Source organism: Colias croceus, chromosome 2 (genome assembly GCF_905220415.1).
Source record: "Colias croceus chromosome 2, ilColCroc2.1".
NCBI lineage: Eukaryota > Metazoa > Arthropoda > Insecta > Lepidoptera > Pieridae > Colias > Colias croceus.
This window is the reverse complement of record NC_059538.1, coordinates 4,554,367-4,574,733: the sequence shown is the minus strand read 5'-3', so window position 1 is coordinate 4,574,733 and position 20,367 is coordinate 4,554,367. Positions and strand designations below refer to the sequence as shown.

General features: G+C 32.3%; 2 protein-coding genes across 5 annotated transcripts; both read right to left on the bottom strand.

The window, feature by feature from the left end:
- Positions 1 to 1,420: 1,420 nt before the first annotated feature.
- LOC123702129 (DNA-3-methyladenine glycosylase 1-like) lies at positions 1,421 to 2,307 on the bottom strand. The gene has a single exon (XM_045649790.1). It carries the CDS (start codon positions 2,001 to 2,003, stop codon positions 1,428 to 1,430), a length of 576 nt encoding a protein of 191 aa, XP_045505746.1. The 5' UTR covers positions 2,004 to 2,307; the 3' UTR covers positions 1,421 to 1,427.
- Positions 2,308 to 2,668: 361 nt separating this feature from the next.
- LOC123698675 lies at positions 2,669 to 19,538 on the bottom strand. Of its 4 annotated transcripts, none has more exons than XM_045645433.1 (8): positions 19,114 to 19,538; positions 12,887 to 13,140; positions 12,710 to 12,805; positions 12,296 to 12,376; positions 9,010 to 9,090; positions 8,482 to 8,562; positions 7,702 to 7,927; positions 4,407 to 4,492 (listed from the first exon to the last, which is right to left on the bottom strand). In XM_045645433.1, the coding sequence occupies exons 1-8, from the start codon at positions 19,206 to 19,208 to the stop codon at positions 4,489 to 4,491; spliced, it is 918 nt and encodes a 305-aa protein (XP_045501389.1). In that variant the 5' UTR covers positions 19,209 to 19,538; the 3' UTR covers positions 4,407 to 4,488. The 4 variants fall into 4 exon arrangements, with proteins under 4 accessions (XP_045501379.1, XP_045501389.1, XP_045501384.1 ...); XM_045645428.1 differs by lacking the exon at positions 4,407 to 4,492 and having other exon boundaries at positions 7,444 to 7,927; positions 19,114 to 19,231; positions 19,298 to 19,537; XM_045645441.1 differs by lacking the exon at positions 4,407 to 4,492 and having other exon boundaries at positions 7,444 to 7,927; positions 12,887 to 12,958; positions 13,066 to 13,140; positions 19,114 to 19,226.
- Between the last annotated feature and the right edge of the window lie 829 nt (positions 19,539 to 20,367).

Here is a 20,367-nt window from a genome sequence, read left to right as displayed (position 1 = left end):
TGTACCAGGGGCGTAAAATTATCGTAAATTTAGCATATTTGGATAGAAATTATTGTGTTTTTAGGATAAAGTCAATTATAAATAAATAAATCATATAAATTGTAATATTGATAGGTATGCAAGTTCTCTACAGTTAATCTTTTTTAAACTACTGCTGTCAAATCAACAGGTCACTGAAACCCATTGGGTAAATACCCAAAATTTCACTGTTCCCATGAAAGTTCGATATGAAACACGTCAAAATTTCATATTTGTATGGGTGAAATAATATAAATTCGAGAATTTTGCATGATAGAAATTATCGCACGATAATACTATGCTATCGTACATCGTACGTAGGCACAAAATTATCGTGTTTGTACAATAATTATTGTACGGTTCCGAACACTGGTTTCAATTGAAGTTGTATTATGTATACAACGGATTGCCAGAGGGTAATAACACAGTTGACAGATATGTACTACGTACATAATAATATAATTGTCACAACAACTCGACAGAACTTAAATGGATTCTAAAATAATTAGAAATAGGTCAAAATTGTCTGAAAAATTATTTTATTCTTTGATATTTAGCTTGTAGATGTTCATTATTTTTACCAGATGGCAAACCTGTGATGAAGCTGTGCTTCGACCTTTGTAATTCGTTTTCATTTCTAAGGATTTGTTCAGTTTGTTGATCAACAATGTTACTGGAAACTTTGATTAAAATATGTTGACGCTCCTCAGTCAATTTTCTCATTTCAACATGCGCTATGACTCGTATGAAATCTAAAACACGCAGTGTTGCCAGCTCACTGCTCATAGCATCTGTTAAATATGTTGATTCATTCACAGGATTTATTCAATAAAACATATAACATATATGATGCTATGTTTTGACTTTGTTAAAAAATATATTTTTAGTTTTTAACGCCGCAATGGAATCGAATTTATATGGTAAATAATTCTAATCTTTCAGGCAAAAATTGCTAACACCGATTTTCATGAAATTTAGCACACACATTTATAATTTATTTTCCTAAGCAATTCATCATCACCATGTAAACATTAATATCTTATGCCTCCTCCACACTACTCGCGGAGTTGAACGAGGTTAGACGAATAGAATAATGTAGAGAGGCACTTCGGCTTACTTCGTCCAACTTTACCTCGCCTCGGCCGACTTCCGTTTGTTGTCGGTTTTTGCGCCCGAGTCAAAGGGCACGAAGTTACCTGAAGTTCGTTCTGAATATGAACGTATGCGCTCCTCGCGAAGTTGAACTAGTGTGTAGTGTAGCACCGCGGACTTCAGTCAACTTCGGCCGAGTACTTCGCCGAGGAACTTCGCGAGTAGTGTGGAGGAGGCATTAGAGAATTTTCATTTACTGCAAAATTTTCCATAAATTATTACCTATATGGAGCAATAAAAAAACATTAAGTTGTTTGTTAGGTTTTATTCCTGTATATACAATCGACTATATGATCATTTACTAAACCACAAGCCTGCATATATGCATAACAGATTGTAGACCCGACATACTTAAATCCTTGTTTTCTTAATGAGCTTGATAAGTTTTTTGATATTTCTGTCTCCGATGGTACCTCCTGGATAGACTTCCAATTATTTATTATTGGTTTATTACCTACAAAATTCCAAATGAAATCTGAAAAATCGACACCCCTATTTTTCATTTCTATATAACATCGAGCATTATTAATAATTGCTTCTATTTTTCCTTTATGTCTCACAATACCTGTATTGGTTAACAAGTCTTGGACATCCGTTTCTTTGAGGAGAATAATTTTATAGGGATCAAAGTTGTGGAAAAGTTCATTGTAGTTCTGCCTTTTCTTCAAAATTGTTATCCATGATAAACCAGCTTGTTGCCCTTCCAAGCAGAGCATTTGGAACAGTTTTTGACTATTATATTCAGGTATTCCCCATTCTTCATCATGATATTGAACATATAATGGATCATTGCTTACCCAGCTGCATCTCACTATATCTTTTCTTGAATTCATGGTGAATATTTTAATATAAAACGAAGGAAGCTTGTTATTGAATTTAATAGAAGGTAAATAATGGAATATTCATAATAAAAATCTTCTAGCAATATTAAAACTTGTAGGTAATGCACAAACTTTTAGGGAACCGAGCTGTTTAAATATTATGGAAATGACTTAGACACTATTGTGTAACGATCATATTATAATAAGAATATAGATATGAAACTTATAAAATAATCATTGTCGTTAGGCGGTACCCATAATAGCAGTTTTGAAATTTGAATTTAAATACATATTTATCTAAGCTTATATAAGTACATTAATACAAAATCAAAATAATAAACTACTAAATGTCATATTGACAAATGACAATTTGATTTTTTTTTACTTCACACTGACTGAACACGAAGACTTTTTGTCATACCTAAGATTTTTTTTATTATTGTTGTGGTCTTCTAACGATCTACTGTATGCAATGGTATATACCTTCTGTACAATTATAATATTACATTGGGCTGTGGACCTTTGAAGATAACTTACTTCTCTCTTTTTTACTATGTAAATAGTCTATCGGCTCGAGGAAGAAGGAAGGTGGAAACTTGATGGAAACATAATATTATGTCAAAACCTATTAATAGTAGTTATCATTTATTTTTGGTAGTCAGAGGCTACTAATTTAATACAATTTACAGTTAAAATTTAATCATACAGGCTTGGAGTATTTAAATTGATATAACCAGTACAAATCAACCATTTCGGACCCCCGTATATTCTCGCAAGCTTTGATTGGTGATTACATCTATGTGGTTTAATATAACGTCGAGATTCTGATCCATGGATAAAATTCTTCATTAATCTTAAGTTATCATCACTTAGGTTGCCTTCAGATAGTTGTTGTAGAAGGTTTAGATATTCAGGCTTAGACAATTCATTAGTAATACGTTTCATCTAAAAAAAATGGCACTATTAGAACTCGTATGAATATTCAACTTATTTTTCATTGCATACCGTATGATTTTTCGGCATGTAAGAGACAATTGAGTATTTGAATAAAAAAAAATATTGATTTGTTTTTATGTATTTTAAAACCTTATTATTAATAATATTGATATTTAATGCAAAAAACTCCAAAAAAATTTTTTTTCAATTAATTATAAGCAATTAAAAATTGATGAAATTTAAATTAAAATCACGTGACTATAAACGCGCCATGACTGGTCACCATAGATGTGACGTCAAAATGTTTTAGTTGTATACGTTTTTCTATCAACTGCAATGTGTGAAAACCATAGTTCCGTGGTGAAAACTAACATTATGACGTCACACGCGTCCGGGTGACGCTTCGGGAGTTGTCGGTGTGTTTTCGGTACTGAATTCAAAGACTAATTTTTATTTTGAAATAACTTTTGAATTATTGCAAAAAAAAATTTTAAAAAAAATGTGTGGTTTTATGAAACCACGGTAAAAGTGAAACTGTTCGAACGGTTCCGAACACTGCTTTGTGTAGCGCATGTCGCGTGCCGAGTAGGTATACCTACTCGGCAGCCGCGATACACGCGACATGCGCTACACAGACCAAAAAGTTTGAGACGATGTAATAAAAGTTTCACTTTAATAGTTTTGTTATAAAACTAACATATAATCTTTCCATTTAGCACAAAAAAAAATTTTATTCAAATACTCAATTATATATAATTACTAAAATTAACATTCAAATTAACATTTGAATCTACATTTCAGTCCATATTGCAATGCGACTGTATCCAAAAAAATTAAGATTTTTATAGCATGTTAGTTAAATAATAAAAAACATTGATTGATACTTACAATAATTTTAAGTTGGCCATCGGTTAAAGACGTTGTTATCGGCCCCAGTAATAAGACGCTGCTGTTTTGTTGTAACGTTTCTGGATCAACAAAAATTAATTCATCGCTTCCATTGCTCTTGATTTCGTCATTTATTATTAAAAACATGTATTCATTAGGCTCTTTATTCAAAATGCTTTTGGATGAACTTAAACGATCCAAACTTGAATGAATTCTGGAATCACTTTGTTGCCGCCCCTGAACGGATTTTTTACAGCATAAAGTTTTTAACTGATTAACGAGAACGTCAAAGAGTAATTCTTTCCTTTTATCATCAATATCTTCGTTCAGGGAATCCTGCGGTAAAACACTTAACAAACTTTTTAACTTTTTAAGTGCCTTATAATTAGCATCTTTGTTGGCATCCACATCAATTTTTTTATTATCTAATCTAAAGAATGGCATTTGTTGACCATCTTCGTTTATATTATTAGCATCGTATTTTGTATTTTTTATTCTTCCAAACTTAGCATTTTTCGTGTTTTTTATACTTGACTCTTCTAAATTTCTTGAATTAAACCCAACTGCAATCTTTGCAATATCGCTCAAATCATATTCACTTTTCGTAGGTTGCTCACTCAATAACTTTACAAGATCTTCATCAGATAATTTCGATAATAAATAAGTTGCCTCATCACCTGGAAATTTTCGTATAGTCATGATATCTATATCTACTATAAATATTAAAAAGTCGAAAGTTTGTTTGTTTCTTTGGTTAACTAATCTCAGGGCCGCTTTGAAGATTATTTCAGAGTTAGATAGCCCATTTATCAAATTGTATCATCACGTTAAGGAGCAATACGAGCGGAGTAAGGCTAGTAAATGTGCAGAGCACGGCTAGTACAAAATTAAATAAAAAATAGAGTAGTAGCCTGTTTAGTGGTCTGATTTTTTATATTTAGTTTTATAAATGAGAATATTTTTTTTGGTTCCTACTTAATTTTTTCCAAAAATAGAACATATTCAATAATCATCTAACGCTCCTTTTTGTCTCCTATCTACTTTGTTTTGTCCAATACAAAGACTTGGTATATTTACCTTCCTTTTTTATTAAAGAAACCTTTGGTAATTGATTCTCATTTGGTAAATAGCTTTTAGATGATATTATTTCAGCCAAATTATTTTCCGGTCCATTATTGTCCATAAAGTATGAATGTTCATTCAATGAATTCATCGTTATCGCATGATCAAACTAAAACAAACGTATGAATTTATAAATTTTACTTTGCATTAATTAATTAATTGCACACAATTTTAAAAGACGCTTTAATTTTCAATACTTACCCAAAATACATTTAATATGACCGTATAGATTAGATTGACTAACATTTTACAAAAGTATTAATATTTAAAAATATCTTAAAAATTTCTCGCGTAGAGACTTATAGCTTCATTTCTCATCAGAGACATATTAATACAATTAGGCATAGCTACCATATAATTGTTTACGGAAACGACAAAGAACAAAGTGCTCGTTAAATCTATGTTTATGATTGTGATAAGTCATTCAACCGTGGTATTGGCTTTATGAAAATATACGTACCTACGCAGTACGCATTCAGTTCTATGCACATTTTTCATTGTCGTAAATGAATAATCTGCATAGCACTGAATGGTACCATAATATTATATACTAGCTGTGCCGCGCGGTTTCACCCGCGTGGCTCCGCTCCTTGATCTTAGCGTGATAATATATAGCCTATATTACTCGTGGATAATGTAGCTTTAGAATGGTGAAAGAATTTTTAAAATCGGTCCAGTAGTTTCTGAACCTATTCATTACAATCAAACAAACCAACAAAAATAAAGTTTTCCTCTTTATAATATTAGTGTAGATTATCTTCCATGACATAAAATCGTTTGTTCTGTTCAGGTTCAAGTCAATATGTTTGTCATCCATTCTTTAATAAGTTATTTTAACTCTAAGTTGAAGATGGAAGGCTCTTTTAAACCGAATTACCCTAGTTAAAACGGTTCGGTTTAAACGAACCTTTCATCATCAATGTTATCATCAACACATATACTTCCCTATACAGAGCCCTTCTATGAGGCTTCAATCTAGCACAATGTCCACTTGGTTGGTCATCATAATTGAGATTTTAGATTTTTGGACATATCGGGTTGTTTCCCTGAATCGTCAATTCGTTTCCTGCACGTTTTTCGAACCCCCTTACCCAACGGTGAAAGAATTTTCGAAATCGGTTTTTTAATTCCCGTGATTAGAGTAATCAAACAAACTTGTCTATTATATTAATATTTATTTACAGTTTACACGTTTATTACTACGTATATTACTCATTATCATTGGTAACATCAAATATATATGTATTCTAAGTCCTTTATGTAATACATCATGCTGCCATTATATTAATTAAATTGTAATTAAAGCATGTGCTACATACTTTTCTTTCATTTTTATTTTATAATTCGGGTTCAGTGTTCACAACCAATGGCATCAATTTATAAATATTTGGAAAACTTATATTACACCTCGGCTGTCTTGATTGTCTAATTTTCCATTATATTTTATGACTCATTTTTTATTGAGCACGGTTGAATTCTGCCTAAATGGTCTGCTAATTTTTCTTTTCAAACCACCTTACTACATTTTTCATTAGTGGTTTCTTATTGACTTTCAATTGTAGCATCTTGATTTTTTGCGGTATCTTCGTTACAAAATAAATTTTCTACATATTGTATCTGTAGTACTCTTCATCCAGCTATTCGATAATATTCCACTTATTTACGATCGATTAAGCTGAAAAATATAATTATTATTATATGAGTTCTGTGTATTTACGAGGATTTATATTACACCTACCGAGTCGGAGTGTATACTATAAGTAATATTATTAAGGAAGTAACGAATGCTATTTGGAACAATCTGAAATAACAAGTCTTTGGTTTGCATCAACCGATGAGACTTTACGGCGGAAACAATTTGGATAGAAACAAAAGAATATATTTAACTACAGACTAACCAAAGCTAGACGCTATTTTTAATGCGCTATTGGAATATCACTATCACTACATAGTATAAAACAAAGTCGCTTTCTCTGTTCCTATGTCCCTTTGTATGCTTAAATCTTTAAAACTACGCAACGGATTTTTATGCGGTTTTTTTTAATATTTAGAGAATTTAGAGAATTTAATTTATTAGTTTTTAGATAAAGCGGGCGTGCGTTTTAAGATAAGTTTTGAATATTTCATCATCTACTGGATGTTGAGACCAGCACAGCAATTTCGATTGTAAAGGCTTGCACTGTAGGTACTTTATAATTTTATAATAGATGTGGAAAGTGTACAGTCAAAACAAAAAGCAACGCATCATCAGTAGCTAACGTGTTCAATGATGCACCCAATGAACTGATAAACTCAAACAACAATGTGCTAATGCTAGATATGAACTGGATTCACAAATTATTTTATTTCTACAGCAGTACAGCTCCTGGCGACAGTCTTGACAAGATGAAGAAATCTAACGTTATTCGTATAGCTACAGATACTACACATGTTTACAAAATTACAACTTACCATAATATGGCCCTTTTTACTCCTCCATTTCTTCAAAATCTTTTTTCAAAATTAAAGATATTTCTCGCCAGGCAATTCTTAAGTTTTTATCTTTGTTTTCGAGAGTTTCGAAACAGAACTGGCAGATTTTCGACAAAATATATTAAAAGTTCAACATCTATACTTTTCGTTTCCATAGCAAGAGAATAGCGAGCGGTTATTCGAAACTCGAAGCCGCCGAATTATGTTCATTATAATTTTTTTCCATTCCTTTTTATTATTTGGGGGATTTTATGTACATGTGACTTAAAACCATTAAATTATTTCTACCTACCCTTTCTGTTTGAACGTTTTTATTTTATTTTTCAAGTCAATATTACCATGCTTTCCAGGTTGACTTTTTTTTTCATTTGCTATTGCATTAATTACAATTGACTTTAATAAAAACGCATCAATTTTTTCGAAATTCAAAGATGAAGATGCCAAATCTTTTAATGTCACATTCGCATTTTGTAATTTTTTTAACAAGTTGTTTTCCCTTTCAGTCAGCCCGGTATTATCTGAAAAGAGATAAAAAAACCTTTTCATGTTTTATATTATGTAGAAAAAAACCAAGGATATTTTATATTAAAGCTTCATCGTCATCATCATCATCATCATCAGCCCTTATACATTCCCACAGCTGGGTCACACGCCTCCTATGAGGGTACAGACCATTATCTACGATTCCGGCTAAGTGCGGCTTGGCAGTTGTTGGCAATTGTCACAAATCATCGAAATTTGCAAGTATGAATGGTCTCGAAGCCCCAAAACTTATGGATTTGAAGTTCAAGGTCCTCGCCACTGAGCCACTAATGCACTTATTAAAGCCTAGGGTGAAAATAAAAATGTGTGCGTGTACCTACTAGTGTAGGTACACACGATAGAAGTGAAACTCCTTGATGACCTTATTTTTCAATAATTTACTACTTATATACAACTTTACAGAAACACGTCGGTCGAATCACGAGTGGTAGGGATAAAAAAAGATGGCGCGTAACGGAAAAATGTTACACTAAATTTTTTTCCAACCCCGATAAAGAAGTTTCACTTCAATAAAATATGAATGATTTACCTTTTGTTCTATTGCAAATTATTGAACTCTCATTTCTCTGAACCACCACAGTAGCTTCGGGCATTTTAAAAGCAGTTTGAACTGAAATCAATTAATGGAAATGTTACAGGAACTATTTTGATGATGAAGTTAATAGGTCATAAGTTACAGTGACAGAAATTCCTTCTTTTTCGTGAATGTTTTTTCATATTGAAGCAGCCACCTGACATAAAATCAACCATGTTACCGTCAGCTGACTTTGTTTTTTTCTTACAAGATACAACATAAAACATAATATGACAAATTTTCAAATGAGAGGCAATGACTGCAAAAAATTTTTTTTCTATATGCGTGGGCGGTGGGAGGCTGCTACTGCCAGACCCAACAACGGAGTCGCAGCTGACGGCCGCGAGTGTTCATAATTTATGTCCCTCATGAATTTTACGAAGTCTCACTCGAGAGGAAATTGGTAATGAAAATCAGTTATAGACTCCCGGGCAATTTAAGCTTAGGGTGAAAACTGAAAATAATAAAATATGAATTATTTACCTTTTGTTCCAATGCAAATTTTTGAACTCTCATTAGTCTGAACCACCACTGCAGCTTCGGGCATTTTAAAAGCAGTTTGAACTGAAATCAATTAATGGAAATGTTACAAGAAACATTTGATGATGATGAAGTTAAAGAGGTCATAAGAGTGATATACAGTGACATAAGTTCAAATTCAAACTCTATAATTCTTTTTCAACATATCAATAATAAAGATGATAGGAAAGAGAAATAATAATTCAAGCCGTAGATATTTTTTTCGGCGACTCGATTAAACTGCTTATTTTATAATTAAGCAACAGGCAATATTGATAGCCTCTAATAAACAAATTCGTCTTCTTTACCACACTCACTAATTAATTTAACAAACTCATCAAGTTAAGACACACTGTACTGTAATCATCTTAATTTGTTCTTCTGATTGTTTCGACATAGCCAACTAAATTACTAACTCAGTCATAAATTTTACAATTAATTTTAGCTTTTACAACTCAAAAAATTGTGCATCAATGAAATATAATTCAAGTAGATTCATAGAAAACTTTAAGTACTTAGTATGCAAAATAATTGTGAAAAAATCGAATCAGTCAGCTACAACTGCTATAATATCCGACTCTTCTGCCCTACTCCTAAATTTATGTCAATTTTAGTTAAATTTGGACTATCGCATATTGTAGTATGACCTGACTTTTTGAAATTACACACAAAAGATTTACTTTTTTGGTGCCATTTACCAGTGGGTCGACACTTAGAACATCGTTTTGGTTAGGCTTCCATTATCAAGCAATTTTAAACTTCATTCAGTTGACATAGAGTTCAAATTATTTTGTACTTTTCTAAGACCTAAGGTCAAGTCTGGCCTGCCAACATTTAGAAAAATATAAATATTTCTAATGTTGGCCTCTCCGATGTAATCATATAATATGAGATTTAATATTTTAGTTTTAATTATTTATTCTTCTTTCTTCTTTTTTTTTAAACCTTATTTTTATACGTTTTAATTTTAAGCTAGTACAATAATAAATAATTTCTTTCTTTCTTCTATTTCTTGTCAATGGTTAAGATATAAGCATAGACAACGTCTTGATGTTGATTTGTTGTTTGAAATTTGAATTCAAAATGGCGTTTTATTTTATTGTTTTGGTGGAAGTTAAACAAATCTGTTCTTCGTATATCGTAGATTTTGTTATTAATTACTCAGTTAATGTACAGTACATTGATTTTTTCAATTCGTAATATTTCTGCCAAAAGTGAAAAAAGAAGAAAAAGTGTTATGTGTAAACAATATTAAAATCAAGTGTGTAGATAATAATTGTGATTTTTGAATAAATATTTGCAATATGTACCCAATGACTGTTCTATTAGATAGATAAAACATAACAATTTATGAGAAAACTTCTCTAATACATCATGTTCTGGCTGTAGAATCAATTGGAGAGGAGATATTATTAGGTATTGTGTCCAAAGAAAACAACGGCTTCATATACAATTCCAATATGGCGATCCGAAAGACAACGATATATTGGTATCGAAAATTAGAACGAGATTTTAAAATCCCGCAAAATATTTCAAGGAAAAGTATAAAAAGTGAATCTGGTTGTATTCACATAATATTAAAGCCGAATTAAGTCCTACATGCCTGAATAAAGATATTCAGTAAAATTCAAATGAATTGTCCATTTTACTGTTGATAGTGAGTTTTAATAATATACACACCGGCACAATTAGCGGAACAAAAAAAAAAGTGAGACTATGAGATCATAACGCATATATTTGACGAAAATGTAATTAGATACAAAATAACAAGTTGATTAACATCTTTTAACAACGACTTTGAAAAGTCTTCGTTAGTTTTTATTGAAAAATTAAGAAATTTGAAATAAGTGAAATTTTTAGATGATTATGAACCATCACAAAAAAATAAAAAAAGTAAGCATTAAATGATTTGACAATAAAATTAAAGCAAAATTAATAACGAGTGTTTCCCCCTCTTGCTCTGATTACGGTTTCCATTCGTCTGGGCTTGCTACAGATTATGTTATCGATGATTTCTTGAGGCAACCGCTCCCACTTCTCAAGTAATTCGTTACCAAGTTCATTCAGATTGTTGGGGGGTGGCATTCTGGATTTAACCCTTCTTTTTAGCAAGTCCCAGACATGCTTTATCGGATTCATGTCGGGGGAATTTGCTGGCCACTGCATCACCGGTATACCTACGTGGCTCAGATATGCCTGTACCGATTGTGCACTATGAGCACGAGCATTATCTTGCATTAGAATAAAGTAGTCACCAATAAATGGGGCAAATGGTACAACATGTTCTTCTTAAATGTCTCTGATGTATCTATCTGCTGTCATGGTCCCTCCTGTGACTATCAATAACTCCGTGCGAGCTCTCAAACATATCCCTCCCCAAGCCATTATCGAGCCGCCACCATAAGCCACTGTGTGTTCAAAATTAGACTATATTTGGCGTTCTCCTCTGTGTCTCCATATTCGCTGTCTCCCATTGATCTGTTTTAAAAGAACTCTGCACTCATCAGTAAAGAGAACCTGCTGCCATTCGTTCAAATCCCAGACGATGTTCTCGCGTTTAGGTTTCTGTTCCGCTAATTCTGCCGGTGTGTGTATTATATGATAACGTTACATATTTAATTAATATTATATTATAATAAACTTATTGATCTACATTGTTGGTGTTTTATTTTTAATTTCCTATAAATTTGAATAAGGATGAGAATGAATAGTGTTGTACCCAGCATCGAAAAATTTATCGATATCGATATAAAGTTTTATCGATACTAGCTCTCGTAAAGACATCACTAGCAACATTAACTTTTGAATGTTGGCAGCAATGTGGGTCATGTTTGACGTGAACTTTTCATAGGTTGGTATATATGAATTGACCTAAGTAATACATGCATATGTGTGCGTGAGCTCGAAATCGAAGTACTGAGTGCCGTCTCTTCCTATATTACTTGCTCTGTGCCATTTACTAATGCACTGTGTCAGCTGACTTTGTTTTTCTTACAGGATACTACATAAAATATAATATGAGAAATTTCAAATGAGGGAAAATTACTAAAAAAATAAATTACTACATGCATAGAAGGCTGCTACTGCCCGACCCAAAAACGGAGTTGCACCTGACGGCCGCAAGTGTTCATAATTTATGTCACTCATGCATTTTACGAATTTAAACTTGAGAGGAAATTGGTCATGAAAATCAGTTATGGACTCATTAAAGCTTAGGGTGAAAATAATTGAATATGAATTAAGTATTTACCTTTTGTTCCATTGCAAATTTTTGAACTCTCATTACTCTGAACCACCACTGCAGCTTCGGGCATTTTAAAAGCAGTTTGAACTGAAATCAATTAATGGAAATGTTACAGGATGATGATGAAGTTAAAGAGGTCATAAGACTGATGTACAGTGACATAAGTTCAAATTCAAACTCTTTAATTATTTTTCAACATATCAATAATAAAGATGATAGGAAAGAGAAATTTAATAATAATTCAAGCCATAGATATTTTTTTCGCCCAATTGATAAAACTCCTTATTTCAGATTTAGGTTCCAGCTGATGATGAAAAAAATTTTGCCTTGGTCATGACCTATAAAGTAGTTTTATCAATTATATCAATATCAACACAAATAACCCGAGCAATGATGATGAATAGACAAAATAAAAATTACCTTCAACATTTTTTTTATCACTTAATTTGGTAACTTTAGATAATGCACTGCTATCATCTTTTTGTAAGTTGCTGCTGGTGCTACCCATTAGCGGAACTAGAAAAAAATTAAAGGGTATTTATTACAATAATATTTAATCTTTAATAATTATTTTCTTTGACTAAAATAACATAATACCTGTTTTAGTTTCTAGTGCTGGTTTTGGCTGTTTACTTAACACATGTAAAGGAAAATCTTTCAGAATTTCATCTGTAAGCGGAGGATGTGGTAAATCCAATGTTGGAATTGCAGATTTCTTCAAGCGATTTTGTTTACTATTAACAGCATCTTGAGAAAAGTGCAATGAACAAACAAACCTCTTTTCGTGAAGTTTTTCAATTGGCACATATGCAAGATCCTCTTTGCTAATAAATTTAACCCATAACCGACATCTGAAAAATTAGAGAAGAATAAATGAATATTTTGCAATATCTATATAATACTTTCACTAGTGTGTTAGTTATTTTGGTAAAACTGTACATTATAGGGCGTGGAGTTGAGAGTCGACAATTTTTTTGTGGTTAGCTATTGTCCTATGGAACCCAAATCTGAAATTTCACACCAAGGAAACTTTAAGTTTTTGAGTTACGAATTTTTGAAAATCGGAACATTACTATAGAAAGTTACTCCATCTTGTTTTTGTTACGCATATTTATTATTTTGTCAATGTCAAATTTGGCGTAAAACAATTCGAGACGCTCCGCTCGCTGCGCTCGCTCCGCTCGATTGTTTAAAAAAAGTCTAACATAACGTAACCTAACTTGTTTCGAGTTCGGAGAGTTTTTTTTTTCGTAAAAAGTTAAACAAAATAAATTAAGTGTCAAATTTGGCTATTCATTTCACGTAAAACAATTCGAGACGCTCCGCTCGCTGCGCTCGCTCCGCTCGATTGTTTAAAAAAAGTCTAACATAACCTAACCTAACTTGTTTCGAGTTCGGAGCGTTTTTTTTTTTCGTAAAAAGTTAAACAAAATTAATTACTCTACTTATGCCCGGTTCCTATATTTGAAAAACGATCCGTTTTAGTTACGAATAGTAGTATAATTAACCAAGCGTAAGCGAAAATCGTTCCTATAAAAAACGTCTCGTCAAGCAACTTACCGACGGCTTCCTACTGACGGATGGGAGGGTTACTATTAACGAACGGTAAGCATATTGTATGGAGAAGACAGTTTATCGCGTTCCTATAAATATTTTTAACGTCATTATGCTGTCAAAGTTACTATTCGTATAGCATTTTGTTTACCCGTCGATTTCGGGCGGTTAAATTCTTACTATTTCATTGTTTCCGCTTCAATATCGAAATGTGGAGTTCAGATAGTGATAGAGAAGTGTTTAATATTATATCGAATTTCGGAAGAAGATAGTGGGCGTGAAAGAGTATATATTATAGAGAAGGAGTGGATTTTTTTGCGACCCTGGATTCTCACGAATTTCAATTGAGATTTCGACTTTAAAGAATCTGTTGAACAATTACTTCTTGAAATTTATCCAGACGTACGAATAAAAGGAGCCAGGTTAGTTTAATGGAGGCATTAATATTATACCAAACACGTCTAACCTTATTACATACCTAATTTATGTTGTCATTTCAGGAATCATGGGGTATCTCCATAACACCAATTACTGTTGACGCTGAGGTTCTATGCTTTAGGCACAATATCGATATCAGTGGCAGACCTATTTCCCTTGGTCACGGCATCACGCGTGAACGGGTGGACCGATTTCGATAATTATTTTTTTATAATGTTCCTTGAAGTACGAGGATGGTTATTATGGAAAGAAAACATAAACATGTACCAAGGGCGAAGCCGGGGCGGACCACTAGTATATATATATATGTCTATGTTTGCAATGTAGAAATCAATTTTTTAAACATTGTATTGTAAATAATAAAAAATAAATAAAAGTACATAATAAAATGGAATAAAAGTTTTATTTCTATATTACAGTTTAATTTTACATAGTAATATGTAACTACATAATATATGCCAAAGAACTGTCCTGTGATTCTTACGCAACAACCCTCCATCGATTATCATCTTCTATATTATTATATTCCTTAACGCTGTAATAGGCTCTCTGAACTAAATACATTTTTTACATAAGATTTACATTTAGCACTAACAAATTCTTTTTCTACCGTGTGTCTAGATATATTGCTTAATAATATACAAAAATTAATTAGTTATTGTGTGTTCAGTATTTCAAGGGCGAAGCCGGGGCGGACCACTAGTATATTTATATGTATGTCTATGTTTGCAATGTAGAAATCAATTTTTTAAACATTGTATTGTAAATAATAAAAAATAAATAAAAGTACATAATAAAATGGAATAAAAGTTTTATTTCTTTATTACAGTTTAATTTTACATAGTAATATGTAACTACATAATATATGCCAAAGAACTGTCCTGTGATTCTTACACGACAACCCTCCATCGATTATCATCTTCTATATTATATTCCTTAACGCTGTAATAGGCTCTCTGAACTAAATACATTTTTTACATAAGATTTACATTTAGCACTACCTAACAAATTCTTTTTCTACCGTATGTCTAGATATATTGCTTAATAATATACAAAAATTAATTAGTTATTGTGTGTTCAGTATTTCAATTATTGTGTGTTCAGTATTTCAATTATTACTTCATAATATTTGTCCATCATCCTTATTATGTTTGAATTTTTTGGCTGAAAATAAAAAGTTTTCCTGGTAGGTATTTGACCAATTTTTGCATTAAATGTGTTGGTCAACGAAGTCCAACATTCATTCTTTAATTTATTCGTAGAAGCATTAGTCTCCTTACTGGTTATAATAATTGAGCAATCTCGTCTTTACTCATAGCCTTCTTCGATTTCTGTAACAGAAATATATGTTTGACTTTAAAAGTGTCCGAAGCAAAAAGTAAGCGGCAGACGATTTTAAAGAAGAAATATAAAGGCGTACTTACCGGCGTAATATCCATTTTTAATAAATATATAAACAGTGGTCGTTGTATTGTTATTCTTTAATTATAAAACTTGACAATGAATCATCAATCAACAATGAATGACAATAATTTGACAACTGACAAGCAATGCACGCGTGCGCGAGAAAAACGTTCCGTTTTTGCTTTCTGTGTAACGCATTAGGTTGTTTAGAAGGAAAATTATCACGCAGATGTCTACAAATATATAGTTCTTTAGTATTAGTTCTTTATTAATAAGAAACTTTATTCTTAAAGTTTATAATTCGGCTGTATATTTAACTTATTTTGTCCTGAATTTTGTGTTATTTTAATTTCAATTTGGCTTATATCGAAACGCACATCTGTGAGTGAAGAGGGCTCGGTATTTTTATGACCAACGGATGTCCGTCGATAGCACGTCAAGAAATAAAATTGTGGAACGGTAATAACGACTCGTAGTTAGTTCTAGAAAAACGGATAGTAGCTTTGATACTATGACGATCCGTTGAATATAGGAACCGGGCATTAATGGTTAGAAATGTTGTACTTGAAATGAATCACACTAATGCCCGGTTCCTATATTCAACGGATCGTCATAGTATCAAAGCTACTATCCGTTTTTCTAGAACTAACTACGAGTCGTTAATACCGTTCCACAATTTTATTTCTTGACGTGCTATCGACGGACATCCGTTGGTCATAAAAATACCGAGCCCTCTTCACTCACAGATGTGCGTTTCGTTATAAGCCAAATTGAAATTAAAATAACACAAAATTCAGGACAAAATAAGTTAAATATACAGCCGAATTATAAACTTTAAGAATAAAGTTTCTTATTAATAAAGAACTAATACTAAAGAACTATATATTTGTAGACATCTGCGTGATAATTTTCCTTCTAAACAACCTAATGCGTTACACAGAAAGCAAAAACGGAACGTTTTTCTCGCGCATGCGTGCATTGCTTGTCAGTTGTCAAATTATTGTCATTCATTGTTGATTGATGATTCATTGTCAAGTTTTATAATTAAAGAATAACAATACATATTACTTGCTCTGTGAACAATACAACGACCACTGTTTCTATATTTATTAAAAATGGATATTACGCCGGTAAGTACGCCTTTATATTTCTTCTTTAAAATCGTCTGCCGCTTACTTTTTGCTTCGGACACTTTTAAAGTCAAACATATATTTCTGTTACAGAAATCGAAGAAGGCTATGAGTAAAGACGAGATTGCTCAATTATTATAACCAGTAAGGAGACTAATGCTTCTACGAATAAATTAAACGATGAATGTTGGACTTCGTTGACCAACACATTTAATGCAAAAATTGGTCAAATACCTACCAGGAAAACTTTTTATTTTCAACCAAAAAATTCAAACATAATAAGGATGATGGACAAATATTATGAAGAAATAATTGAAATACTGAACACACAATAATTGAAATACTGAACACACAATAACTAATTAATTTTTGTATATTAATAAGCAATATATCTAGACATATGGTAGAAAAAGAATTTGTTAGGTAGTGCTAAATGTAAATCTTATGTAAAAAATGTATTTAGTTCAGAGAGCCTATTACAGCGTTAAGAAATATAATATAGAAGATGATAATCGATGGAGGGTTGTCGTGTAAGAATAGGACAGTTCTTTGGCATATATTATGTAGTTACATATTATTATATAAAATTAAACTGTAATAAAGAAATAAAACTTTTATTCTATTTTATTATGTACTTTTATTTATTTTTTATTATTTACAATACAATGTTTAAAAAATTGATTTCTACATTGCAAACATAGACATACATATATATATACTAGTGGTCCGCCCCGGCTTCGCCCTTGAAATACTGAACACACAATAACTAATTAATTTTTGTATATTATTAAGCAATATATCTAGACACACGGTAGAAAAAGAATTTGTTAGGTAGTGCTAAATGTAAATCTTATGTAAAAAATGTATTTAGTTCAGAGAGCCTATTACAGCGTTAAGGAATATAATATAGAAGATGATAATCGATGGAGGGTTGTCGGGTAAGAATCACAGGACAGTTCTTTGGCATATATTATGTAGTTACATATTACTATGTAAAATTAAACTGTAATAAAGAAATAAAACTTTTATTCCGTTTTATTATGTACTTTTATTTATTTTTTATTATTTACAATACAATGTTTAAAAAATTGATTTCTACATTGCAAACATAGACATATATATATATATACTAGTGGTCCGCCCCGGCTTCGCCCTTGGTACATGTTTATGTTTTCTTTCCATAATAACCATCCTCGTACTTCAAGGAACATTATAAAAAAATAATTATCGAAATCGGTCCACCCGTTCACGCGTGATGCCGTGACCAAGGGAAATAGGTCTGCCACTGATATCGATATTGTGCCTAAAGCATAGAACCTCAGCGTCAACAGTAATTGATGTTATGGAGATACCCCATGATTCCTGAAATGACAACATAAATTAGGTATGTAATAAGGTTAGACGTGTTTGGTATAATAATATTAATGCCTCCATTAAACTAACCTGGCTCCTTTTATTCGTACGTCTGGATAAATTTCAAGAAGTAATTGTTCAACAGATTCTTTATCAAGTCGAAATCTCAATTGAAATTCGTGAGAATCCAGGGTCGCAAAAAAATCCACTCCTTCTCTATAATATATTATACTCTTTCACGCCCACTATCTTCTTCCGAAATTCGATATAATATTAAACACTTCTCTATCACTATCTGAACTCCACATTTCGATATTGAAGCGGAAACAATGAAATAGTAAGAATTTAACCGCCCGAAATCGACGGGTAAACAAAATGCTATACGAATAGTAACTTTGACAGCATAATGACATTAAAAATATTTATAGGAACGCGATAAACTGTCTTCTCCATACAATATGCTTACCGTTCGTTAATAGTAACCCTCCCATCCGTCAGTAGGAAGCCGTCGGTAAGTTGCTTGACGAGACGTTTTTTATAGGAACGATTTTCGCTTACGCTTGGTTAATTATACTACTATTCGTAACTAAAACGGATCGTTTTTCAAATATAGGAACCGGGCATAAGCAGGTACTGTGTGTCAGGTTGATATTGACAAAACAATAAATATTATGCATAACAAAAACAAGATGGAGTAACTTTCTATAGTAATTTTACGATTTTCAAAAATTCGTAACTCAAAAACTAAAAGTTTCCTTGGTGTGAAATTTCAGATTTAGGTTCCATAGGACAATAGCTAACCATAAAAAAAATTACGACTCTCAACTCTACGCCCTATAATGTACAGTTTAGCCGTTATTTTTTTAAATACCAACCATTCGCAAAAACAGAGTTAACTGGGAGAATTACAATGTAGATTCAGTCTTTAAACAACGAAGAACTTACCGGTCTGGATCAAGTGGAAAGCGAAATAAAGAAATATTGGAATTTGGGTACCGCCTTTTGCCGCAAACCACACATTTATAATTTAAATAAGACATCACAATAATGAGTCCCAGGAAATCTGTGCAGGAAATATAGTCACAAGTTGTCACAACTCACAAGTCACCACAGTCACAACACAATTTACCATCGAGATTCGAGCCTTTGTTTCGAGCCCTTAATTTATTTTATGGAGAGGAGATACACAGGAGACTAATATAGGTATTTTATGTCTTATGAGAATAATCATATTATACTCGGTAAGTATATCGAAACACAGAGCAAGTAGGTAATGGGCATAATGGCGAAACAATAAACATGATCCCTATGACACTGACAAGTGACAGATTCCCAAAACACAATTTTGAACAATATGCCGTCTCGCGACCATGGTGACGTCACAGCTGCGAAAACATCAACTTGCTCCTAGTGGGTACCTACTTAGGCTAAGCGCGCACCACGATTTTAATTTTTGCGACACGATTTCAAAATCGCGCTGTAGAAAATCGCATAGAGTACGGTGCGCGCACAGCGATAATTTAATAGTGATACTTACTCACTTTCATCATGGATTTCGTACAAGTTGCTTGTCTTTATTTACTACTTTGGAGGATAGGCAAAAAAAAAAGAAAATTCGTCAATATTGGACTCATTCTTTTACAGCAGATAGAATTGTCAAAAGTTTCTTTTATCCATACTACTTAATATTATAAATGCGAAAGTAACTCTGTCTGTCTGTAAATTTGGTATATATAGATATTTTGATACCCGAGAAAGGACATAGGATCGGTTTTATCCCGGAAATCCCACGGGAACGGGAACTATGCGGGTTTATTTTTGACTGCGCGGGCGATGCCGCGGGTGGAAAGCTAATCAGAAATATAATGAACTTCGGATGTATCCCAAAAAATTCTTGGTATAGAATGAAAATTCCGCCAAAGGGCTGCCCTTTGTGCTTTTTTATTTTTTTTTATTATTGTAACCTTTATGTTTATTTTGTTTCTTGTACAATAAAGTGTTAAATAAATAAATAAATTCAAACCTTTGACAGATTACTGAGTTTATGTTTACCAAGCAGTACCTACCTATACCACTACGATGTTTACTGCTGGACAGACGAAACACAAGTGAAGTGCCAGCCGGGCCCGAGTGTGCGATTTTATTATCGCAGTGCGCGCGGTACCATACAATTTCATATTCTGCATTTCATTTTCGCGA